The sequence below is a fragment of the Malania oleifera genome, chromosome 11, assembly GCF_029873635.1.
Source record: "Malania oleifera isolate guangnan ecotype guangnan chromosome 11, ASM2987363v1, whole genome shotgun sequence".
Lineage (NCBI taxonomy): Eukaryota > Viridiplantae > Streptophyta > Magnoliopsida > Santalales > Ximeniaceae > Malania > Malania oleifera.
In genome coordinates, this window is record NC_080427.1 from 71,490,679 (window position 1) to 71,517,552 (window position 26,874).

At 36.5% G+C, this 26,874-nt stretch overlaps 2 protein-coding genes across 3 annotated transcripts; both read left to right on the plus strand.

Annotated features, from left to right (window-relative positions):
- The first annotated feature begins 6,304 nt into the window (after positions 1 to 6,304).
- On the plus strand, positions 6,305 to 26,483 carry LOC131168056 (LIMR family protein At5g01460-like). Of its 2 annotated transcripts, XM_058127230.1 has the most exons (14): positions 6,305 to 7,109; positions 7,315 to 7,400; positions 9,072 to 9,187; positions 9,357 to 9,467; positions 9,976 to 10,074; positions 10,180 to 10,302; positions 10,808 to 10,870; positions 10,970 to 11,034; positions 24,665 to 24,774; positions 24,865 to 24,979; positions 25,087 to 25,152; positions 25,720 to 25,830; positions 25,920 to 25,986; positions 26,068 to 26,483. In XM_058127230.1, the coding sequence occupies exons 1-14, from the start codon at positions 6,760 to 6,762 to the stop codon at positions 26,113 to 26,115; spliced, it is 1,530 nt and encodes a 509-aa protein (XP_057983213.1). In that variant the 5' UTR covers positions 6,305 to 6,759; the 3' UTR covers positions 26,116 to 26,483. The 2 variants fall into 2 exon arrangements, with proteins under 2 accessions (XP_057983213.1, XP_057983212.1); XM_058127229.1 differs by having other exon boundaries at positions 25,920 to 26,483.
- On the plus strand, positions 15,442 to 17,918 carry LOC131168057 (uncharacterized). Its single transcript, XM_058127231.1, has 3 exons — positions 15,442 to 16,965; positions 17,057 to 17,175; positions 17,278 to 17,918. Exons 1-3 carry the CDS (start codon positions 16,632 to 16,634, stop codon positions 17,779 to 17,781), a joined length of 957 nt encoding a protein of 318 aa, XP_057983214.1. The 5' UTR covers positions 15,442 to 16,631; the 3' UTR covers positions 17,782 to 17,918.
- Positions 26,484 to 26,874: the final 391 nt, after the last annotated feature.

The following is a 26,874-nucleotide window of genomic DNA, read 5'->3' on the forward strand; positions in this document are numbered from 1 at the left end:
ATTCCAATAAATCAGTTCCGTTGCCAGTCGGAACAACACCGTTTACGCACTCCTTTAGTATGCTAGAGCCTGCCTCTCCAAGTGATATCCCCTCACTCGGTCACTCCTTCAATTAGGTTAGAGCCCGCATCTCTAAGCGATATCCCCGTGCTTAGCCAATGATACAAATAACCTTGAACCGTCAATATCTACAAGATACAAATCAAATAGATATACAAAGAATGCTCTCAAATAAAGCTGATTAGTACAACAATTCAGCACTATAATATACTTCAAAGTAAATAACAATATGAAATTTAACTTGAAGCTCAAGGGAGTATATCACCGATTAATTCTTTCAATGATTGAAAGATTTAGAATTTGTAGCACAAGATTGGTGATTGAATGTTAGCAATACTCAGTTGAATTCGTGCACAAGATATGAGCAAGAGAGTCTTTCAATAATGAGAGCAGTTAAGAGAGTTTGATAGCTGAATTTAATTCGTGGTAATTAAATCAATTTAACTTGGGTGTATTTATAGATGTAGAAAAGTATCTAACTTATTCCCCAAGTTTACTTGGAGTAGGGTCCAAGATTTAAATAAGTTTGAGTCTCAAATAATTGAATATTTCAAAATATGTCCATTACGCATTTTAATTATTCCGCGTGATAGTTGATTGTGAGGTCTCTGTCAGTCACATATCAGTGTATTACACATATAAAATACACATGCAGTAGGGTGGCAGTTGCCTGTCAACATGGGGTTAGGAGCCTGTCACTGAATAACTGAGTTTTTAAAGATGAGTAGAAGGGTGACAGTTGACTGTCAAAACTCAGTCAGTCGTCTCAAATTTCACTGGCAGTCACCTGTCAAGTCCTAGACAATTGACTGTCATGTTTCTGTCTATACATTTACAACTCTTTAAAATGGTAGTATACTGACCACGTGTAGTTAGTCGCCTATCTAGCAATTTTTTCTTGTTTTAAAATATTTTTATTCTCTCTCTTCTTTGCTTATTCAATCTTGGAATATCATTTTTTTTTTCTTTGAAAAATATGTTCCAAGACTTAAAAACAAGGTTTCTAGGTCTCTTTGCCTAATGAGTTTCATGCATCCATATTGAAATTATTTGAAGTACTTACATGAAATTTCCTATAGACTCTTTCAAATTTTCAATTCTTGAATTCCTTGAGGTTTTATATTTGCTTCATCTTTCCTTGAACTTTCATCAAGTTCTCTTTAGTCCTCATGCTCTCATAATCTTCAAGCTTTATCTTTGAATCCATGCTTTAAACTTCATAGATCATCCTTCTTTGAAATATAAGCTTTTATGAATCCTTCTGAACACTTGACCTTGCATTCATCATTGACTCCTGAAATGACATCACTTAACTAAATATGCTAGGTTTCACTTATTTGTTAGTATCAAAATAGGATATTAAGTCTTATAAGGCCAACAAGGGGTGCTACTTGTATGGACGAGTGATCACCCCTATCCTTGGGAACTCTCGTTAGTAAAATACCTTACATGTGTTTGAGTAGGAACAGAGAATGATTTCATAATTGTGGTTTCACTTGAAAATATTGAATATATATATATATATATATATATATATATATGTCGTACTTAAACCTCATGATTGTCACACACTGATTTAATGTATTTTATCTTTATTGAAATGTGTCTCACCCAATGGTTGAACTTTATCTTTTTTGGGACCTTTGTGTGATCGAGTTTAGTAACCTCAAGTTGTTGTAACATTTTTGAAAGAAAGAGAGGGTATAAACTTTGGTTATAATTTTTGGGGTTTGTAATATATTTATGTTTTCAGAGTTGTGAATATTTGTGAATAGTAGATGTTGGTATATACTTTTGAGGTTGTATAGATGTAGAAATTCTGGTATATTATTGAGGAGTTGTTATTATTTCCGCTGTGTAATTGATATAGAGCCAGGTACAGGTAATAGAATACATGGCACTCGGGCCCCACTTGGCAAGTTTGGGGTGTCACGAGGTGATATCAGAGGTGTTTTTCAAATAACACTCTAGACCCTAGTTTCGGGTTCGGGGTGTTACATTTTGATATTAGAGCATTAGGTTTTGGGATTTTGCAGACTCAAGGATGTTGAATACTAGAGTGCGGAATAGGTGACAATGAGGATAGGAAATGGGTAGGCTAGGTGTTGAGAAGTATAGGATTGTGTTTTGTAGCTTGGAAGCGAAAATATGTTGAAAATTTCCTGTGATTTTTCTGAAGTAGTCGACGACCTCAGAAAAGCCATGGTAAACCTTAGATGATTTTGTTTCTGAGCTGTGAAACTTGTCCTAAATTAAAATGTTGGGTGTATATTGGGATTTAGATTAATGATTGTGTTGAGTAGGTTATGATAATGGAAGTACTCAGCTGCACGGATGAGCAGAGGTCTGTTATGCCGCTTTTAAGATGATTGGAGATGTGAAACGTTGGTGGCTTTCTATGAAGCTACTAGAGGAATAGAGGTTAGTAAAGATAGGTCTGACTTGGGATTGATTCAAGGAGCTATTCTTTGACCGGTACTTCCTCTTGTCCACCAAAGAGGAAGAATTCACTAACCTGACATAAGGGAGTATGATTGTTGGGGAATATGCGGCTAAGTTCATTGAACTATCACGTTTTGTTCGTTCTTGATCCTAAACGAAGCGAGAAAGGCTAAAAAGGTTTGGAAAAAGCTTGAGATGAAGGGTTTATGAGCTTATAGTAGGGTTCCACGTCCAGAACTTCTCTAACTTGGTGGATAAGACTTTGGTGCTAGAGAAGAGCATTCAAGGCGGTACAGAGCTGACAAAGCAGAGGAAGGGACCTGCACCTTCTAGTTTTCAAGCTGAGGGTGGTCGGGAATTGTGGAAGAGAGACAAGGATGCGGGGTTAGGATAATCTGTATTACTCTTAATGTCAGAAATGTAATAAGAGTTATAGGGGTGAATGCTGGATCGGGACTCCTAACTGCTATAGGTGTGGTAAACCGGGGCACATTAGGAGGAACTATCTTGAACTGTTGCCTATTGCACCTATATCAAACCATATTTGGGGAAACCAGCAAGTACCCCAAGGTGGAGGTGGTCCAGGACGAGTGTACTTGATGATCCCAATTGAGGCAGATATTGCCAGGGGCGCAGGTACGAGTTTATATTTAAGATAAATAATGATTTTATTTAATTGTAGATGATGTAGAAGTTTATATAAAGTCATATGTACTTAATTGTATGAGATATAATAAGTTAGAAAATTGTAGAAATGTAGAAATGAATGATTAGCAAAATTTCAAGGACAAAATTCTTTTAAGGAGGGGAGAATATAGTGATCCTAAAAAAAAAAAAATAAGTAAATAAATAATTATTAATTAAATAATATAATATAATATAATAGATTATATATATATATATAATATTAATATAATATGATAATAGTTAAAGTATATAAAAGTTATATCCTTCAGGAAGAAGCCAGAGAGAATTTGTTTCTCTCTCTCCAACTTTCAGGCGCTCTGCAGCTCTCATGCTCTCCTCCATCTTCCTCCTTTCTCTCCTCATTTTCTCGGCAAATATTCTGTTGATCGAAAAACGGAAGATACCGTTGGGTTACTATCTCCGCCATCGACATTTCTATCAGAGCAGATTTGTCATAGGAGCGGCGTAGACCCCACTCATGGGAAAAGGTATACTCCCTTTTTTTTTCTTAATTTTTCCTTAAATCTTCAACTAAATTGACGATCGGACACCACCACGAGGTCCTAGTCTCGATCGTTGTCATTTTTGGTCAGAGCAAATTTTCAATTTGGGGGTCCTAAGCACCACTCCAAAACAAGAGTGGGATTTAGGGAATTAAGAAAATTTGTTATTTTCAGGAGTTTAATTATTATTTGAAATCTATGGGTCTAGGAAATGTTAAAATAGTACTTTTTTAGGATTGATTTGATTAAATTAGGGTTATTGGATCAGGGTTCAGGCTAGCGTCGCAGGCATCGTTTTGGGGTCCCTGTTGGCATAGTTCAAGAAACCAGGTAAGGAGAATATATTAAATCGAGATTTTTGAGGAAATAACTAGTGAATAATGGAAATATTATGTATATATGTATATGATTTTCATATGAGTTTTGAAATGCCAACCATTTGAATTGTAATTTTTTAAGCTTAGGGGTTGTGATATTAGATATTATTTGTGAAAATGGAAAGTTAAAATGACAGATTTTCTGGTTAATTGTTTAAGAAATTAAATGTATATTTTCAGTATATGAACAATGATTATAGGTTGGCTTGTTTTCAGTGAACGTATGAAATATGTTGCTAAATTGTGTGGCATGTATAAAATGAAATTTTTGTGTTAAAATATAATATATGTATGCCATGCTAGAAATAATGGAAATATATTGAGAATTAAAAGGTGATATGAATTATTTTGCATGTGTTTGGTAATGTTAAATTACAATATATGGTTTGAGAACTTCGGTGGACCAGGACAAGGGCACAGTACTGTTGCAAATATGTATGGAGCTGTAGTGCACCCACACGTCTTAGATAGAGTGTGGAGATGAGACGGTCGATTGTGTTGAGGAAGGGTAGTGTCCCCCTGGAGTTTAGACCAGTGTGGGAATATCTAATCATACCTACAGACTGTAGAATGTGGTTGATTTAACTTTGGAGGGCCAACTAGGGTTAAGTCTAGCCTTCGAACAGCACGAACCGTCATGGGGCAGAAGCATGATTAGGATTTATCACTGGTATAAAGGGTTCTAAAATCATAATTGTAAGTTTAACCATGGATAATATAAGAATAATGGATATGGAAATGGCAATTATGGAAACAATGGATATAAGGACAGCAGACGGAAATGGCATGAAAATAGAATATGTGAAAGTAGACATTAATATAGAAAGAGATGATGAATATGTGACACATGAATATAGAATATAAATGTGAATGTAATGAATGACACAGAGAGAACAACATAAAGAGTAATGTAATAAAGTATTATTAGTATTAAATATAGTAGTATTACATGTAGTTGGGGCGGGGTATACTCTTCGCTCATGGGCTTACTGAGAAAGGCGAGTGCCCTGATAGGTATTAGATATAGCCATATTGGGCTGCATAGCGTGTTAGGGCGGAGGGAAGCTACTTGTATGGACGGGTAATCTTCCCTATACTTGGGAACTTTTGCCAGTAAACCTTTGTGTGAATGTGTGAGTGAGATAAACTAACCACCTGAGGGCTTACTGAGTAAGGTAAGTGCCCTGATATGTTTCAGTTGTGACTGTATGTTGCTTAAGGTATAAGAGCAGATGGGTACTGCTTGTATGAGCGGGTAATCACCTCTATCATTGGGAATTCTCGTATGTAAAATATCTTGCATGTGTTTGAGTAGGAATAGAGAATGATTTCATAATTGTGGTTTCACTTGAAAATATTGAATATATATATATATATATATATATATATATATGTTGTACTTAAACCTCATGATTGTCACATACTGATTTAATGTATTCCATCCTTACTAAGATGTGTCTTACCCGATTGTTGAATTTTATCTTTTTCAAGGCCTTCGCATGATCGAGCTTAGTAAGCTCGGGGCACGTATAGCATTTTTGAAAGAAAGAGAGTGTATAAACTTTGGTTATAATTTTTGAGGTTTGTGATATATTTATGTTTTCAGAGTTGTGAATATTTGTGAATACTAGATGTTGGTATATACTTTTGAGGTTGTATAGATGTAGAAACTTTGGTATATTATTGAGGAGTTGTTATTATTTCCTCTGTGTAACTAATATAGAATTAGGTACAAGTAATAGAACACGTGGCACCTGGGCCCCACTTGGCAGGTTCGGGGCGTCATGAGATGGTATCAGAGGTGTTTTTCAAATAACAGTCCGGACCCTAGTTTCGGGTTTAGGGCGTTACAGTATGAACACTTGCAACGTAGGCCACATAGTACACTTGTGAGGAAAAGTGACTTAATTATTGTGGGGGCAGTATAAAGGGTAAGAGTAGATTTAAAATAATTTGGGAGGAGATAGTGAGTAAGAATTTAATATCCTTGAATCTATCAAAAGAAATGGTCCATGTTCGCATAAATTGACGAAAAATGATTAATATAATCGATCCCATTTAGTAAAACTAAGGTTTGGTTTTATTGTTGTAAGTACTTTTTAGAAAATTATTTTTTAAAAAAGTACTATATTTTAAATTGAGTACTTCTTTTCGTGTAAATTAAATATTGTATATTGATATAAATAATTACAAAAAATTATTTTTTAGAAATATATTTTTTTAAGAGGTTCCAGCTTGGTGATTATTGCCAATAGGCCCAGTACGACTTTGGTGACCCTGGAAATTCTCTCTCTGCTCGGGAACGCCTCCCTCGGCGTGTAGGTTCAACTCGCCTCACTTTCCCAGGCTGTCCCAATGTATCGTCCCGCGGAGTCCTCAATTTACCGTAAACCCCCCAAGCCCATTGCACCCAATCCCACGAAACCCGCGTCATAAGAACTTTTCCTCAAGGGCATATCAGTACTTGTACCCATCAACGCCATGCCCAGCCCCTTCCAAACACGCACAGGGGCACCGGGGCGGAGCTCGGCCTACCTTCTCCCTCCCCTCACCTCCCTCTGTCTCCAGTTCTCAGATAACCAGATCTGAAAATCCCAATTTATATACAATTATACATTATATCCTGATCTTCTCCCTCTGTTTTTGTTCAAAGATTCGAATCGGTTTGATTCGAACACTGAGATTACCCAATGGGGGATTTCAATCTGGCTCTTGTGATTGTGGCCATAGTGGTGTGTGTTCTGGTCTTCATCTTCAATGTGTACCTTCTAGTGAACTACCAGCACCCGGACGATGTGAACCAGGCGTACTTCCCGAAATTCGTCGTCGTTTTGGGACTCTCCGTTGCCGCTATCTCCATCCTTATGCTCCCCGCTGACGTCGCTAATCGGCAGGCCTGTCGCCACGCGATCTACAACGGTGCGTGTAATTACACACTCCCAATGAAGGATCTCTGGCTCGCTATCTACATTATAGATGCTATGCTGGTGTTCTTTATCATCCCCTTCGCTATGTTCTACTACGAAGGCGACCAGGACAAGTTCGTACACTTACATTGTGTTTGGATGCCGAGAAACTGAGGAAAACAAGAGGCAAATAAAACGCTGAGATTTTTAAAAATTTATTAATTTATTTACATGCGTTTTCTCAGCAACCAACAGGAGCACTAGAGTTTTGGCTATTATAATTATTCAATTTTTCTCCTTGTTTGTTAATGAGACGGCGGCGGTGCTTTTGGTTTGTAGGAGCGTTGGCAAAAGGATCAAAAGTGCTTTCGTGTGGGTGATAACGACTGCAATTGTCTGTGCTCTTGTGCTTGGCATTTTATATGGTAATTTTCTTTTTATGAATTCTGATTTTATAGTGGAAAGTGTGAATGCTTTCTTTCAAGATGTTGATAATTTGCTCAAAGTATTTGGCAAAATATATACATTAACAATCAAAGGCATTGATTTTTTTTTTATTTGCTAATATACAGTGATTGTATTTGCATATATTTTGATCATTTTATTTTTGACATGATCTTCGCAAACATCAACATTATCGTGGTTAGAAATGTTCATTTCATTGCATAATCATGATCATTTGTAAGCCTTTACAATTTTTTTTCCCTGGTTTGGTACCGTTGCAATGCCAAGCCAGTTGCCTGCCATTCAAAATGTTGCTGCAGTTCATTGGATTCTTCATTGTACTTCTACGCTTCTTATCATAACCTGTGTATTATAGCAATTAACAGTGTTCTTACTTCTTAATAATCTTGAGTTCTATCTCAAACCACTGTTATCTCTGGTATTTTCAAAAGAATAAATAATAAAACATGGATCCTAAGTCCATTAGTAGAATTTTTTAGATGCAAATTTATACTGACATATTTCTGGACAACAGGTCAGGAGCCTAGGAGCTGGAATTTGTTATTATCTTTACTAAAATTAACTGATTGGGTGCAAAATGTTCACACTGGGATATCTTAAAGATGTTGGGAAAGGTCTTCATTGATTTAAGTTATCAATAGCAAATTAAACAAGGTCAAATTGGAGTTGGAGTCTTTTTCATTTTTAATTTTTATTTGTACCTCTTTTTTTAAAAGAAAAAAAAAATGCAATTTTGATTTACTTAAGAAAGATCAATTTGGACATGATTACTATATCTGCATTTTTTATTTTATTTTATTGATTTCCATATTCTTAGAACTGGCCAGTCATTTGCCTGTCATCAGTATTAGAACCTGGAGTCTAGGATCATTGCAGAGCTGCAGTCTGTGGAGGTCATTGATTATTTTTAAATCAATTATCTAAAGTTTTAGCTTCATTTTCATATGCTAGTGATTCAAAGGCCAAAAGCAGGATGCATTGAAGTTGTGCATGTGCTTGGTTCCATTGCAAAACCAAGCACATGATAAGTGATTTTTGTCTGTATATGCTTTATTTTCGTGTGTCCATGTCATAATGGATTAGCAGTCTTACTGGCTGGTTTGGTGGATTGAATTTGTTGAATACTTTCACAATTAATGATTTTTTGGACATTTTGTCACACAATTGATATCACACTTTTTGGTGATATCAGTCTCTTTTTGCTTGTGCCTGGTTGGCATCCCTCTTTGTGCCCTTCAATGAATTCTGTATTTAAAGATTGAAAAAAGAAAATGCTTAGTGAATATTGCAGCAGATAACTTTTATAAGTTTTTTGTTTTTCTTCTTTCTTGTTTTTGTTAGCTGAAGTTAAGTGTGTGGACTTTGTGAACGGTCACTTACATATATTCATATGCTTACCTATAATATGGTTCAGATCTCCTGATGTCATCCTGCTCTTTTTCTTTTTAATTCCTTATTAATTTCTGTTCCCTATTTCACATTGCACTGGTTCACATTAAAACAGCTAAGGGTCTCAGGGAGGCATGTTTAAATTTTTTAATCATTTGCACCTTGAATGAATAAGCAATTAAAATTTTGTTTGGGTGATGTTTTTGTGTTTTTCACTGGGATACCCTCTTTGGTGGTAATAGGGCTAATTGGAAAGGTGGACTTCACTGTTAGGCATCTCTCTTCATCCACAACTTCTTTTCCAAGTACATGGGGCTTCTCGAGCAGCCAACCATGTATTGGAAGCGGCACACACCAGGTTCTATTTTTCTGCACAATTTTATTTTCTAGTTTTGAGTACTTACTGTGTCATTGTTTGCATTTTGGGATTATTGCTTGGCTTGGTGATTGTTCACGATCAACATTCCCAAGCTCAGCCTGCTTCCTTTTCTTCTATTTACTTTCTCTGTTCTTTACTTCTTTTACAGTGCTCTGCATATTCTGCAAGTTCTTCATCAGAGACGACCTGGACAATGCGGACTACCTTTCCAGAATATGTTGTTGCTCTTGCTACAATTGTTGGATCCATATTTTTCACTGTATGTTAATTTGTGTAAACATCAGAATTCTATGTAGCATCATTAATTCTTTATTTAGTATTTATCTCCACTGACCAATGTGATCCTAATCAGAGGTTTTTCCTCTTCTGTACACCTTAATAATGATCCATGGAGAAGTAAACTGTTATGTTGAATTACATAATAAAGGAGGTAAGGTGAAAGTAATTGTTCGTCAGGAGGTGTTATTATGCAGTACAACAACAACAACAACAACAAAAACAAAACCAAGCCTTAGTCCCACTAAGTGGGGTCGGCTATATGAATCCTTTTCTGCCAATTTATGCGATCATGGACCAATTTATGTTATTATGCAGTACCTAGTAAAATTTTGACTGTCTTATATAAAAGCAGTACTTTATTCATGATCCTCAGGGGCTAAGAATATCCTCACCTGGAAATTGGTTGGGAACAAATTATACAATATTTATGCGTTATAAGTATTTTTGGTTATAATATGTTATTTGCTACTCTCTTATTTTCTCTCCAGATATTTGGTGGTGTTGGTATTGCCTCTCTTCCACTGGGGCTTATATTTTCATTCATTCGGCGTCCAAAGGCTGTTATCACTCGTTCACAATATATCAAGGTGCTTCTAGCGTTTGCATGCCACGTATCCAAATGAAATTACTCAAATTTGTTGAGATGATATGTTTGCAACAGCTTATGAATTATTGGCATTCCTGTACTGTAGGAAGCAACAGAATTAGGTAAAAAAGCAAGAGAGTTGAGGAAAGCTGCCGATGCACTCCATCAGGAAGAAAGAAGTGGTTCTAAGGGTAGAAAATGGCGTAAAAATGTGAAGTCAGTGGAAAAGGTATATCTTACCCTCCGTATTTTGCGTTAAATTTTGTTCAGTTATGGCATTTGATCGGTTTTTGTATGTACTTAGTAGAAAATATAATGTGGAGCATTTAGAATACAAGTTTTCTGATCTGTATTAGCTCCATGCTTCAAAATAAACACTGTTGCTATTAATCAGTCCCACTTGAGTTGAGATGGACACGTGGTACATAATTAGATGATTTTTGGCCACATTTTGCCATTGATCTATGATTTGGGATCCCAAGAAGAAGATAAAACATGATAGAAAAAAAAAACATTTAATCAGAAAACATGATTGAAACTTTGTTTGATATTTCATTTTGTAGTTGGAAGTTTCAAAATCCTGTAAGAGTGATGTTTTCTTTTATGAAAAATACCACCATAAATGAGTCTACTGGATGAATTTTTTATATTTTGTGAAAAATATATAGATCTTCATTAACTTTATCTGCATTCACAGTTGTTAGAGCTTATTTTATGCACGCTTAACCTCACAGGAGTTACTTGCATTGGAAGATGATGTAAAAGCTTTAGAAGAGATGTACCCTCAAGGTGAAAAGGTGGCAAACTGATGATATTTGAACTGTTGGCCCATTTATGAACAACTGGTTTTGGTTTTCCCTTTCTTCTACTGCTGATTCCCTGCCTAAATTGTTCAGGCTGAGACTGCTTGGGCTTTGACTGTTCTTGGCTACATGGCAAAACTTATGTTGGGAATTTTAGGGTAAGTCTTCATACTGCACATATTGTGATGAGTGCATAAGATATAACATGTATGTGTGTGCATGCAGACTTTGCTATCTTATTTATCACGGGTATGCTCTGTCTTTTCTAGTTTTATTATTTAAACTAATTTTTATTCCTTTACTGCAGAGAGACACTAGCAAATATATTCTGTGTGCCTGTCTTTGACTAATATTGTGTACTAGATATAATATCACTGCTTTTTTTTTTAATCACTGAAAATTAAAGCATACAAAACATTTGCAATAAATAGATTACTTTCAAAAGAAAAAGTTGAGAGGGAGTACATCTTTAAAAGTGATTTAGATAGAGGCGCTGTTCCACTGGATTAGCTTTAGGGCAAGATATGAAAGATAATTGGATGGGATTTATAATTATTGCGGAAATACTCAAAAGGAACCTGAAAACCTATTCAATGGAGATGTCTTCTGTTCACTTCTGGTATATCTTATCTATTAGGCTATAAATAATATTGTTGCCTTCAGAATTTGACCTGAAATTTGTAATTCTGGAGGAGAGATGAAGGTTCAAGAAGATTGTGGTGTTATATGGGATTTTGAGAGTGCTATTTTCTGTGTATCCTAATCTGGAAACTGTCCAAGCCGATATTTAACTCATTGATCTTCTATTTCTTGGGAGATTAACAAGTGGTCAGGTCATATATAAGAAATAAGCTGTTAAATTTTGTGTGGTATTACATGGGAGCCAAAGAGAATTTTTTCAAAAAAAAAAAAAAAAAAAAAAAAAAAAGGGAATCATGTGGTGAGATATGGGAAGAAAGGTTTCTACTTCAATGTTATACAGATTAAATTTTTATAAATGAAGTCTCTAATTGTTTTGCAGAAAATGACTTCCTGATGGAAAATACTTCCCTCTAAAGATGTTTCTTTGGAAAATGTTCATTCTTGAACTGCTTAGTTACAATGCTGAAAATGATTTTTCTCCATTAGCTGGTGATGGAAACATGCTTATTGAATCTAGAAAATTGTTTCTGTGTTAGGACTTGCAAAGTTTTGAAGGGGCAGTTTGATAACGTTATCAAAAATTATGAAAACAAAGGTTACAAATGAAAACTAGAAACTAAAAACTGAAAATTGGCCAGCTGTTTACTTATTTTCCAATTTTTGAAAAAAATTAATTAACTATTTTATTTATTATTTATATTTTAGAACTCATTCATTGTGTTAGCTTTGGTGTATTCCCAAGAGGGGGGACGAATTGGCTATTTAAAACACATGCACGATATGTTATCGGGGTTCGGCCAACTGTGCCTACGTCCCCGCCTCTAGCTCGCAAGCCCGAGAATTCCACTAATGCTCACTTAACGGGTGGAGCGGCACCAAATACAATCAGGTCAATTAACACATGACTGACCTCAACTTTTACAAATTCTCCTTGCGGGGTGGAGAAGATCCTAGGTCAAATTCACAGGACTGACCCCAACCTAATCCCTTGGGTTAGATCAAACCCCCTTAGGCCACGCCTGGAATATAACAGTATTTTTCTCAATCAACTGGTACAGTGATTATGTTTTCATGTAAAGCAGATATGTACCCAATACGCGCAATCACATACACATAAAAAATATAGGTCATGTAAGTTTAGTGATGCAACTGCTAACAACACTCAATAGGGTATTATTAATGAAATGCTCAGGAGTGTTCAATACAAGCAATATCTTGGAATTTAAGTAAAACACTTCTCAATAGCAAATCAAGATTCCAAAGATATCAATCAGATATTCAAATTAGTTCAATAAGATTTTCTTTAATGAAATGAGCACACTACTAGTTTGAAAAATATTTTTGCTTATTGAAAATATTTTTCATAACAAAATCAAAGCTATTGGACACTTGCAATAAAAATGCAAATATCCTAAGCTTGCTAATTTATCCCAACACAAGATTTATTATATTCAAATATGTGGGACAAACTTTGCTAACTCTCCGAAAAATAAATAAATCAATCAAACAAGAACAATGGGAGTATTAGCACTATATAATAAACACCATAACAAACAATAACCTCTCACAATATCAAGATCTATCAAGGGAATAAATATTTGAGACTATTTTGGGCAAAATGAGATTTTGAGATAGAGAATATTTTTGCTAATTATTTTGGCTAATCTCTCACTAATCCTCACAAATGAACCTATATTTATAGAGAAGGTAAAAAATATAACCGTTTGGGACCTATTGGGTATTATTAGAAAAGTTCCAAAATGCTTAAGCACATTTAACCCTCATTAACTCAATTTTATCTCAATTAATTAATTTTTAACCTGATGATGTTCGGGTGGCTGAACCATGGTTCGGTCGCCCGAATAGACACAAGAATAAAAGGTATTTAAATAGGTTTGGTCGCCCGTGTCATGCTTCGGCAACCCGAATCAAAGTCAGTAGCCTTTGTTCGTAACTTCGGGTGCCCGGTCATAGGGTCGGTCACCTGAACTCATGTATTTGGTCGTTCGGGGCTCTTTTTGAACTAAACTGCTCGGTAGCCCGAGTTGGTGGAATGTCCCTTTCGAAGGGTTCGGGCGCTCGTGGAAGGTATGCACATTTTTGGTCGGTCGCCCGAGAGCCTAAGTCAACTATTGACTTCTCAACAGTTCGGGCGCTCGAGGAGTTTTGAACTCCCGGGGTTCAGTCGCTCGAGCTCTCTCAATTTCCTTAATAATATTCATTTTAAGCACATTTTTAATACTCTTGTATTTTGTATGATATATGTGTGAATGTTGGGACCTAGAGTCATATTATGATTATACTGAGGCCGTTTTGAGTTAGTCTCAAAAATCCGGCGTCAGGTCGACCGAAGGGTGCCCTAAGGTCATTTTGAGCTTACAAAACCTACATGCATGACATGCAGAGATTATTATAGACCAATATCCTAATTACTACTACAGACCATAGTAGTTAACGCCTAGGCACAAGGCGCAGTGAGGCGATGAGTCTGGCGCCTCATACCAGGTGGGGCGAGGCGACCTGCAAGAGGCGACCCCAGGCGAGACGAGGTGCAGTGAGGCGTGCCTTGTGTTTTTTTAAGCCATTTAAACGAGAGAAATAGCCCAAGCCAGACTCGTATCCATCATTTGACTCAAACGAACAGAGCCCTAGTCCCTTTCGACCCTTCGAAGCCCTTCGTGAGTTCGTTTGCGAGCCTTTGAACCAGCCGGAAGCCTTCGCGACTTCGTCTTTGAGCTTCGACCAGGATCGTGAGTTCATCTTCAACATTTTGAAGAAGCACGACTTGCGCAACTTCGTTCCGAACCAGCCGGAGCCCTCGAGAGTTCGTCTGCCTGCCTTTGAAGCAGTCGTGAGTTCGTCTGACTGCCTTCGAGCACGACGTGAGTTCGTCACGTCGCCTTCAACATTTCGAACTAGCTGGAGATCGATTTTAAGCCTTCGAACCTTTGTAAGTCTTCTTCTTCTTCTTCTTCTGCTTGCATCCTGTTGCCTGCTGCTTCTCTTCTTCTTCTTCTTCTTCTGCTGCTGCTGCTGCTGCTTGCGTCCTGCTGCCTGCTGCTTCTCTTCTCTTCTTCTTCTTCTTCTTCTTCCTGCTGCATGCTTGCTGCGTGCTGCTGACTGCTGACTGCTGACTGTTGCCTGCTCTTTTTCTTCTTCTTCTTCTTCTTTATATGTAAGCTTACTGTTTTTTAATTTATAATATTTAGTTTAATTAATGTAAGCTTATAAATCATAACTAATAACATAATATTTATTTTTTTTTACAGAAATTTAGCTACTGTTTTTTAATTTATAATATTAAGTTTAATTAATGTAAGCTTACAAATTATAACTAATACATAATATTTATTTTTTTTACAGAAATTTAGCTACTGTTTTGTTAATTTATAATATTTAGTTTAATTAATGTAAGTTTATAAATTATAACTAATACATAATATTTATTCTTTTTATTGAAATTTAGCTACTGTTTTTTAATTTGTTTGGAAATGCATTATGTAAGTCTTAAATTTTAAATATATGGTGCATTGTTTTTTCAGTTAGGATACGGGATACCAAGTCTAAAATCTTAAATGGATTATAGTTCTGAATGTGAGGCCTTGGCAAAGAAAGATCCCGTATGGAAGTATGCACATTTGGAGGATAAAAAAAATAGAAATAATTTGACTTGCAATTTTTGTGCTAAAGTCATAAGGGGAGGAATATTTCGGGCAAAACAACACATTGTCGAAGGATTTCGAAATGTGAAAGAATGCTCTAAGTGCCCTGCTCATGTACGTGAGGAGATTAAAGAGTATATGTTGAAGAAAGATATGGAGAAGGAGGAAAATGAGTTATTGCCCGACTTTGATGATATAGATCATTACGGTGAAGATGAAGAAGATGAAGTTCAAGAAATTGACATTCATGGCAAGAGAGTGTTTACTAGTGATGGAAGTAAAAGATCATACCAATCCAACTTGAAGAAACCAAAACAGAAGGGGCCTATAGACTTGTTTTTTACTCCCGATCCAAAGAAAGCGGTTCAAGCTAGGAAAGAAGAGAAGATGAAGCAAACATCAATAAATGAAGCGTGCAAGAAAGAACTAAGAAAAAAGGCAATGGGAGATTTTGCTAGGTGGATGTATGATGCTGGGATACCATTTAATGCTGTACGTTTGAGCAGCTTTGCAGTGGCACTTGAATCGATTGGACAATATGGTCTTGGAATAAAGCCACTTAGCTATCATGAAGTGAGAGTTCCTTACCTAAAGGAGGAAGTTAGTCGAATGAAAGAGTTGTTGAAGGTCCATAAGGAGGAATGGACAAAATATGGCTGCTCAATTATGTCTGATGGTTGGAGAGATTCAGTTGCTAATAAGGACATAATCAACTTTTTAGTGAACTCTTCAAGGGGATCAGTATTCATCAAGTCTATTGATGCTTCTAATATTGTCAAGAATGCAGATAGAATGTATAGATTACTTGATGAGATGGTCGAGGAAATTGGAGAATCAAATGTGATTCAAGTGGTAACTGACAATGCGTCAAACTATGTTGCAGCAGGTAAGAACTTATTTTTAGAACTACTTTCTATAGTGTATATATTGTTTATTTTAATATTTTAATGGCTTCATTCCTTGATTTTTCAACAGGGAGATTGTTGGAAGCAAAGAGGCCACATTTATATTGGACACCGTGTGCTGCTCATTGCATTGATTTAATTTTGGAGGATATTGGGAAGATGCCTTCAATTCATGCAACTTTGAAAAGGGCAATTTTTTTGAATGGCTATATCTATAATCGTGTTGGTGTTGTCAACTTGATGAGACAGTTCACTGGAGGAAAGGAGTTACTAAGACCTGCAGTTACAAGATTTGCAACTGCCTTCATCACCCTTCGTTCAGTCCATCTTCAAAAGAACAACTTGAGGAAGATGTTTACTTCTGAAGATTGGAATACTACTAAATGGGCAAAGGAGGCGGCTGGCAAAAGAGCAGCTACTATTGTTTTGATGCCTACTTTTTGGAGTACCATCGTCTATGCTCTTAAGTTAACAGGTCCACTTGTTTGTGTACTCCGTTTGGTTGATGGGGAAAAGAAGCCTGCAATGGGATAAATTTATGAAGCAATGGATAGGGCTAAGGAAGCCATAGCTAAGGCTTTTGTTGAGAGAGAGGATAAATTCAAGGAGGCATTTGAAATTATTGATACGAGGTGGGGATGTCAACTCCATCAACCGTTGCATGCAGCTGCACACTACTTGAATCCAGAATTTTTCTATTCAAACCCCAACATTTTGCAAGATGAAGAAATTATGTCGGGTTTGTACAAATGTATTGGAAGGTTACTGCCAACTATTGAAATGCAAGATAAAGTTTCAAATGAGTTGGAAAAATACAATGCCGCTAGTGGCGTCTTTGGAATTAGTTTGGCAGTGAGACAAAGGAAGACAAAAGCACCAGGTAAAGTGGCATTTGTACTACCTCTTCTTTTTTGAAAATTATTTTTGCTATTTACTTAGTAGGTATTCATTTAAAGTTTATTTTATAACAGCGCAATGGTGGATGGCATATGGATCAACAACTCCAAACTTGCAAAAGTTTGCTGTGAAAATTCTTAGCCTCACGTGTAGTGCTACCGGCTGCGAAAGAAATTGGAGCATATTCCAACATGTAAGTCATTAGTATATCATGGATTAATTATTAAGAACAAGAACTACCAATCTATTGCTTTTTAGAATCATTATTAACCATATTACTTTAAACTTTTTGCAGCTTCATAGCAAAAGGAGAAATAGGCTATCCCAGCAATGCTTGAATGATTTGGTATTTGTGAAATATAATCGAACTCTGAGGCATCGATACGACAAACGTGACACCATTGATCCCATCCTCCTAAAGGACATTGATGATAGTATTGAGTGGTTGATTGGTAGGATGGATGGTGATTCTGATGAGGATGATGAACTTGTGTTTGAAGATGATAATTTGGCTTGGGATTCTGTTGCTAGAGCTGCTGGACTAAATAACTCCCCGCATCACACTAGATCAAGAATAAGTACAAATATGCCATCATCATTTAAAGGAAGAGGAAGGGCTTCATCTAGTAGTGCAACCAGTGCTAGGGGTCGGACCACAATGTTGGAACTTGTAGATGAGGATGAAATCCAAGTGGATAGTGCAGAGGAGACGGAAGAGGAAAAAGATGTTGGAGAAAACAGTTCTGATGATGAAGAGGAAGATGATGATATCTTCACCGACTTAGTTGATGATGAGTGATGAGTGATGATTGAGGAGGATTTTTAGATTTTATATTTGGAATCTTTTATTGTACTCTTTTCTTTTGATGTTGAACTATGTTGAATTGTTGATACTTTTGGGCTTCGTCTTGGCAATTTATTAAATTTCTAATTTTTTTATTGAATGTTTTGGCATTTTAAATTATAATATCACTAGATATTTATATGTTCATATATAAATTACCCCAAATAGATATTTTACACCATTTTAATAATTGTGTGCCTTCGCCTCGCGCCTCGACTTCAAAGACCCTTTGCGCCTCGGCTCGCTTCGCGCCTCTGACTACTATGCTACAGACCCAATAACATTACAACAAATAATAAATGTGCTGGGGTCTTCACTTCTCTTCAGGTTGCCGCATGTCATTATATAAACTTTGGCAATGAGAACTTGCACACAAATTTGGCAACCATTAAATATCAAAGTATTTGTCATTATCAAAACTGAGAATGACCCATGGGGTCAACACGTTGACACTCCAAAAACAATCCTATTGCATATTAAGGTTGAAAAAAATGGTAAAAAAGAATTTTTGGATAACTTTTTCCCTTCACATTTTTAGAATGTTTAATGGCTTTTTTTTGTAAATAAAATTTTCATTTAAATTCGCACAAAAGCTTTATTTTTAATTTTTCTTCATTAAAAAGGTTGAATGCACAACGATTCAATCCACAAAAATGAACTTTGGAGATTAAAATACTGTTGACATAATGTGAAAACTAGAAATATGGTTTTCAATGATAACAAAATCTGAAGACTAGCAATGTAGACAAATGTGAAATCACCACTTGCTTTTTCATTGTACTAAAAAAAAAAAAAAGGAAACAAAAATGATAACAAACAACCTCTTGGTGCCTCATTTGTTTAGGCTTGACAATTGTCATATATTAGACGAGGCTGGTTGAATTTCACAAGTGCTGCAAAAATTGTTTCTTTTCCTCTAGGTTTTGTAGTTGTTTTAGTCTCCATAGTTCGATAATTCTATTTTGTAATTTTGTGTTTTTTTCTTTTTGTTTTTTTTTTCTTTTTTCTTTTTACATGGTGGACTCCTTGTCCCCACATGCTGTACCCTCTTTTCTTTCTATATAATGTACTTCCTTTTGTTATAAAAAAAAAAAAAATCCTATTTAACAAATGTTGCATCACGATGTATAAATAATAAATGAGTTGTATTACCCCCAGGGTGTGGTTTAGGTGGTAGTGCGGGCTGCGGGAGTGCTTCTCACGAGGTTAGGTGTTCAAATCCTCCCGGGCTTGTTTGCGCCCCTGGACTCCTAAATGTACCCTTCCTTTGGAGTTGTGGGATCAACTTCAAGGGGCGCAGGATTAGTCATGTGGATCATAAAATGGACACGTGGATACTCGGTGCGTAACCCATAAAAATAAAAATGAATGAGTTGTATTGAGTATTGATTGAGCAGAATTCAGGACAAGCTGATGTGCTTGCCTTTGTGTTTTTGGAATCCTCACTTAAAAACCACGTTGTCCTTGTTTAGCAGACACAATCATATTGAAGGATGGATCTTAACTCCTATTATTGTTCGCAGTTGTTTCTTTTCTGGTGTATTTTTATTGGGCTATTGAAGTTATGGTATAATTTAGAGGTTTATTTTCTGGATGAAGTAAATAGCAATTAAAGTTGCATGGATTTATAATACTTCAATTAGTTTTAGGGAAGAGGTACTTTTGTTCTTAAATTGGAGGCCTGAATTAAATCATATGGTTTTGCCTTGCCACATTTAATTTGGTGGATTAGGTTAAAATTTTCTACCTTGAAATATAAAATTCTTGAGGAATAAATAACTTCATAGTTACCTAGCCCAATATAGCAGTTGGTTCTATCTTGATTTAGTTCCTCATTGGCTATGCTTCACACCTGTAGGTCATTGTTGTTTCATTCAATGCTTCAACTAGAGTTTTCAAAATCACATTTCTAATTCTAACATTTTCTTGGCTGGATGCATTTTTTGACTAACACATGGGGAAAAAAGTGAAACAAAAGTTGATAATTACATTTAATCTTGTGGATATGAGTGGATTTTTGGCAAATATAAATCAGTGAAAATATCCTACATTATTTTTGAGGGCACATCTTTTCCTTTTCCTGGCTTTTGAGCACGTAAAATTGTTCTCTTTGTTGAGGAGTGGATTTCTTGTAAGAAATATTAAATACCAACTTGTGGTTCATATCCTTCAGATTCAAAGTTATTGTCAATAGGCATCTGAATGATGTAGGACAAGAAGTAGGACCATGGGTAGACCCTTGTTGGAAGCTAATTCAAAAGAATTGGATCAGGGGATTGTTGTTTTAGTGAATTGTTTGTATGTTTAGTTCAATTAATATACGGTTATGTGTAGGGGTGTACAAAATTTACCGAAAAACCGAGAATCGGACTGAAACCGAAACCGAACTGTTTGACACTTCAGTTTGGTATTTCGGTTTTGGTCTTCGGTTTCGGTTTTGAATTTATAAAAAACCGACTTTCCGTTTCGGTTTCACTTAAAAACCAAACCGAAAAAACCAAAAAGCGATTATACTTTTAAAATAATTATTTTAAATCTGGAAAGTTGAACTTTTAAGGGAGTGGGAAAGGATTTTATATAAGATGCATGAGATTCATGCTCCCCATTTTGGCGATGTGGGACGTGTTTGCTGTTTGGTGAAGTGGAAAAGCTGGCTATTGGGTTGAGGACTTGGCTATTGGGAAGACTGAAGAGACACTCACTCATGCAGAAGTCATGCTCCTTCTCCTTCCTTGTAGGTGCTAGTAGCTGCCGTGTGGTGCCCTCGAAAGACCTCCCGTTCCCTCCCACCCCAATGCTCACGCCCACGCCCACGCCCACACCCACGCCCACGCCCACGCCCACGCCTTCCGTCTTTGGTCTCCAAATTCTTGGCAAGAACAAAGTTAAATTCCATCTCATTCTCTTCGTACCTCCCATTTCACCTATATTTTCGCTTTTTAGTTCTGTTTTTTGTTCAATTTCTCCTCGATTCCCTCCGTTTTTGTTGATTAAATCCCCCCGGGTGATAATTTCCTCGCAACGACTCTGCTTTCCTCATAATCTTCTCTGTTTTTTACAGTTTTGATGTGGCTATGGTGTCCTCTTCGCCTCTCTGTTCATGCTAGATCTGGCTCTTTTTTTTTTTTCACTACAAATTTTCCCCTTCATACCTCTGATTTTTTATATGTGCAGTTTGTTTCGTTGCATTCTTAAATTGTTGCTTCTTTAGTTTATTTTACATCAATGATTTGGATGTTTGCCTCTAGAAAATACAAATTCTCGCATTTTTCATTGAATTTCTCTGGCGTGAATCGCCTAGTTTAGACGTGGGGCTGAACTTCTAAGGGGCCTGGTCTTTAAATTAGAATGTTGAAGCAAATTTTATTAGCCTATGATAATTGTTAGTGCTGTGATGATCTCTGGTTAAACGCTGACAGTTTTGCCTGAGTATATGAGCCCTTCTCCCAGTGAGAAACATTTGTTTTCGTGGAAATGTTTCTATTATCATTTAGGTATGATCAGTGATCACTGATCAGGTCGATTATTTGTCCCACATTGGTTGAGGAAAGAATAGAACCTCCCTCCCTTCCCATATAAATGTCCATCTAGCCTCATTGATTCATTGTGTTAAGTAAGTGGTAAGCTCACCATTCACGTTGTGAGGATGGGCCACCGTTGGGCCTTGTCTACTTTCAGATAGGCTTTATTTAGGGGCTTCAGTTCTTTTATTTCAATTTTTTTAAACATCAAGAACCGAGTTTAAACCGAACCAAACTGCAAAAAATTGGTTTACGGTTATTTAAAACCGTCGGTGTACGATTTGGTAATGGTTTTAGATTTTGGAAACCGATTTTTTCAGTTCGGTTACCTGTTTTGGTCAAAACCGAACCGAACCGAACTGTGTACACCCCTAGTTATGTGTATTTGGGGCTTTGTATGTAATATTTGTGTATTTTAGGGGTTCTTTTGTAATTTCATGTATCATTTTTATGCTTATATGTGTCATATCTTGTAATAGGTTTTCTCATAAATAGGGTGTGAAAAACCATGTAAGAGTTCAGTTTTTTGATGAATATGAATTGAAGTAAACATGTGATTTTCTCATTTTCCCCCTTTTGTCTCTTTCCTTCTCTTCCTTCTTCCTTTTTCCTTCTTCCTCTCTCCTTTGTCTATCCCAAATCATGTATTTATTCCATGATGCTGTCCTGGATCATTTGGTAGCAGAGCCCAATCACAATCACACCATTCTTCCATTTCAATCCTCCATTTTCCTCTCTCACCCTTCTTCTCTTTTCTTCATCCTCTCCTCTTCTTCTTTCTTCTCCTTCTGTTCATCTCTGTTATGTCAGTAACTTTCTGTCGTCTTCTAATTTCTGTCTATTCTGTTGCTGCCTCTCTTCCCTTCTCCCTTGTTCTTTTTCCCCTTCTTCTCTCTCTTTCTTTCCCTTATTTCTTTCTCTCTGTTTCTGATCTTCTGTTAGTTTCCTGCCCCTTATTCTCCATCTGCAGTATTCAAATTTCTGCAGAAAATTCAAAACAACTTCTCTTCTCCATCTCAGAGTTTCTGATCTTCTGTTAACTTCCAGCCCCTTATTCTCCATCTGCAGCATTCAATTTCCTGCAGAATCCTCAAAACAGCTTCTTCTTCCCTTCCCTTCCCTTCCCTTCCCTCCTATTTCTATTCTCTGCTCGGTTATTTTCCATTCTGCAACTAATTCCTATACTAATATGCTGTATCTCTGATTTTCTACATGAATATTCAACTTACCAGTCCTAGATTTCAAAAAAGGAAAAAAAACAGTAACCCTGAATTTCAAACACAGCTTTCAAAGAACCATTATGCAACACCCTCCACCATCATCAAAGACAGTAACCCCCAAAAGTCTCTTCCCAGAAATTTATATGATTGTCCAATGTGCTGTGAAAATGAGGGACCTCTTCAAACAATGCACAGCGGAATAAACATTGTAAAGGGTCAAACAATACCATATGCAACAATCTAAAATGGTGGAATAGAGAATTATTCCACAACCATAGCAATATAAAGAGAGTAAAGATAAGAGCAACGGCATCAGGAATTACGTGGTTCGGCAAAGCCTACATCCACTGGAGCAATCGGCAAGAGATTCACCATGAAAATCAAAGATACACACTCAATGATCTTTTCTTCTTCTCTGACCCCTCTCTTAGTCTCTTATCAAAATATGCCCAGAAGAACATATATAACAAGCTCTCGGAGGTTTCCTTCTGAATCCCCAACTGTCACAACGTTAAAATTCAAAATTCAAATAACTTCTCGCAGCCCAGGCGCACTCGTCGACGAGAACAGGGGATTGGTTTACGAGTCCAAGAAGCCCACTCGTCGACTAGTTTATCCTCTCGTCGAATAGTCTTCTGCTCTAAGATTTTCTGGCTCTCGGTATCTACTCGTTGACGAGCACAAGGCACTCGTTGATGAGTCATTGCTGCTGCACCAACATATGTTTTTCTCCCTTTGTTTATAAGCCCCAACGAAGTATAAGAGCCACACCATAAACAACACAATGGCTAGAGAATCCTCATGCTCCAAAAACTCTACCAACCGATGCTCATTTGGTTTGCTACTGCCCATTTTTGCTCTCATATATGAGACCAGCCCAAAAAAAAAAGAACAAAAACAAAAACAGAAAAAACTCAAGGCTCTCCCTTTAAGCAACCCAGCCCCATTAATTTTTATTCCAACTAAGAATAAACCCACTTCTTTATTTGCAAACCCAATAAAGAAAAAAAAGTCCAGTCCTACTTTCAATACAAAATCAGTCCTTTATCTTTTCTTTCACTGTACCCAATCCACTTTCATTAAACCCAACCACGCTGCCAGACCTTCAAGCCACATGAGCTGACAAGCAACCTGCCATGTCATCAACCTGCCAAATCAGCACATTACCACAGACAGTGATCAGCCCCTGGATCAGTTTTTGCTTTTGATACTAATGCACTTCAATAGGGGTGAGTGTCCGGTCTGTAAGGTTATTTTGGTTGATTAACCAAAATTTTTCGGTTAAAGAAAATGCTAAATTGAACCAAACTGAACAAGATGTCATACCAAATTACTAACCTGACCAAACATTTATTCAGTTAAACCGGTTAACCAAATTAAACAAGTTTCCCGATTCTTCTTGTGTATTGTTCAATAAATTCCTGTTTCAAACAAATAATTTAATCAATTAAGTGCATAACTTCTCTTACTAAAAAATAGAAAAGCATGAACATGAATTATTATATGGCTAAATACAGAAACAGAAGCATGCAAAAGGACTTTATATGCACTACTTTGTGGCACTGTGTATGCCAAAAATGCCATTGCAAATTCACTTCAGCCATTACAATAAAAAAGGAGGGTGGTAGCCTGGTAGGGGGAATTGGGTAAGGGAATGGGAAATTGGGAATGAGAATTATTATGTGTTTCATTTAATTGTAATAGGCTTTCAAATAGGGTGTGAAAGCCATGTAAGAGTCAGGTTTTGATGAATTTGAATTGAAGCTTGTGATTCCACCCATTCCACACAGCCGCACCCCCCCTGGCTCCAGTATCTGATTCCTTGTCTTCCTTTCTCTCTCCCAAATTATGTATTGGCTGTAAAGTGTAATTCCATGATGGTGTCCTTCACTGAGGAACCTTATTTCATTTGATACAGATTTTTTTTTTTTTGCGATTTATTTATTTATTTTCTCTTGGAGGGGAGGGAGGTTGTAATTCTTTTATGTTGTTCTGTTCTAGTTCATCAATTATGATTGCATACTTTCAATTTTAAATTTTTTCTATTGATTTCCTGAGGACCCTGTCAAGTTTGATGTAAATTTTTGTGTTTGTCAGTTTGATTGTTTCAGTGGCTTGGGTTGCACATATTGTCATATATCTGTTGATTGACCCACCTCTTTCATCCTTCCTCAATGAGGTTTTTATCAAGCTGGATGACATCTGGGGTACTTTGCAAAATTTTTGCATCCAATTGTTTCTATTTCCTCCTACATTTCCGGCCATATTTTGAGCTGTATTTTGTTCTGTTTGACCAGGTCTTTTGGGTACTGCAGCATTTGCATTCTTCTGCTTCTACCTGTTGCTTGCTGTGATTGCTGGGGCAATGATGCTGGGCCTGAGATTAGTCTTCATTACAATTCATCCTATGAAGTAATAAATTTGTGTGGTCATTTGAATACGGTGTAACATATTTTTGTTTGTTAATCAGCTGGTTTACATTAGTTGATTGTTTGTCAATTTGACTTACTTGTTTACAGGTGGGGAGCCACACTTATGAACTCATTTCTTTTTAATGTGGGGCTAATTTTACTTTGCTCCATCAGGTAGGGCTAGTGGATCCTTTTAACACAATTTATTTTTGCACAGTTGAAGCTCTTATTTGTTCGACTAAAATGATATTTGGACTGGCCTGATACAAGGTTACTATTTAATGATGGATAGTGTAACCCCTGGGTTTTTCAAGTTAATGTCTATGAGCTTGGAAACTCTTGAAGAAAATGATATTACTTCCTGTGCCATTAGCTTTGCATCCTAGCATTTGAACAATTTTTCTTAGCTATGCTAAAAAAGTGCTATTGAATTGATTGAACACTACCTAAGAAATTGCGGTGTTGGGAGCTGTGTTGTCTGTAGTTTTGGCTACGAAATATCTGACTTCAAATAAGCATGTTATGAGGATCAGTTGAAATTGATGAAATTGCATGAGTTACCCATGGACAATATTATTCATTTCAGATGGGAGGAGGCTTAGCTGAATGGAAGCTAAATCCAAATGATTGGGATTAAGGCTTAAATATTATCATAGAAGACTGCCATTTGTTGTTAACCTAGATAATATGCTTTGTTGATTAATATTAGATTTTGATCTTGCTTGGTTTTTGCTTTGCCAGTGTGATTCAGTTTTGTGCTACTGCTTTTGCATATTATGCTCAAGCAACTGCTGCTCAGGAAATATTTGGTCACACATTGCAATCGCTACGTGGAATTAAATATTTGTACAAGTAAGTTACAACTACTTTCTTGTAATAAATTTCTGATTAGGCACACATACTGTACTAATCTGGTCATACATTTTGGTTATTGTTTGCAGGTACAATGTGTTTCAAATTGCTTTCATTGTTCTAGCAGGGTTGACTTTCGTCTACTATGCAGCCTTTGTGAGTTTCACTCTACCAATTCACTTTCTTTTTTACCTGGCCTTCAATCTAAAAACTATTTTGTTGATGTTGGAATTTTAGGGTTGGAGGAGAAGAAAACCCAGTGGCAGGTTCCAGCTTTCCACTTGAAGTGCATTGTCCAGGACATAATGCACACAACTCAAGCTAGAGGTTTCAAATTTTTGTGTCATCTTGGAGTGATCTTCATATTCAGATGTTGCCCCTCATTTGGTTCTATTGTTGAACAGTCTTAATAGGCAGACATCTGAGTAAAGCTTGGTAGCTGCTGTGGACATGAACTGTCGTCTGTTCAAATATCCTCCCCTCTCCTCCCCTCTCCCTTCGTTGTATCTTCCTCTATTTGAACTACGTTATACATAACCTTCAGTGTGCAGTGAGATATGTTTCAGACCTGTGGAGACTGTTCAAAGAAATACCCCTGATGTAATATATTCATTGAGAGCAAAAGAAAGATATCAACAGCTAGTTCTTGATCATGTTTTTGTGCATTAAATAATTTTGTGATTGAGTTTTACCTGTATTAGATTGAAATCTTATTCTTGATTCACCTTGCTATGCAAACTGTTCTTTTTTTTTTTCTTGTGTTGCTGACGTGTATCTGAAGGTGGCTTTTTCTTCAAACAATATTATGTAGAATGAGCTCTAGTGACAGATTCTTGGAATTTCAAGGGAACTTTGATGTTACAAAGAGGTAGGACAAGTTATCTTGACTGAAATTTTGGTTTTAATTAGTATCTGGATAAGAATAATGCAATAGCAGGGTTATAGAAGGAGAAGGTTGTCATTTGGCGGGTTGGAAATGTTTTCGACATTAAGATCAATAGATGGAATCCCTTATTGACTATACAACTACTTGCTGTGTGGAGA

Excerpts from the sequence above, each read along its gene's own strand:
- LOC131168057 (XM_058127231.1), top strand. The coding sequence starts at position 16,632 with ATGGATAGGGCTAAGGAAGCCATAGCTAAGGCTTTTGTTGAGAGAGAG. Across the intron at positions 16,966-17,056 it reads AAGGAAGACAAAAGCACCAG|CGCAATGGTGGATGGCATAT; the intron begins GTAAAGTGGCAT and ends ATTTTATAACAG. Across the intron at positions 17,176-17,277 it reads ATTGGAGCATATTCCAACAT|CTTCATAGCAAAAGGAGAAA; the intron begins GTAAGTCATTAG and ends AACTTTTTGCAG.
- LOC131168056 (XM_058127229.1), top strand. The coding sequence starts at position 6,760 with ATGGGGGATTTCAATCTGGCTCTTGTGATTGTGGCCATAGTGGTGTGT. Across the intron at positions 9,188-9,356 it reads TTGGAAGCGGCACACACCAG|TGCTCTGCATATTCTGCAAG; the intron begins GTTCTATTTTTC and ends CTTCTTTTACAG. Across the intron at positions 10,871-10,969 it reads TGTACCCTCAAGGTGAAAAG|GCTGAGACTGCTTGGGCTTT; the intron begins GTGGCAAACTGA and ends TAAATTGTTCAG.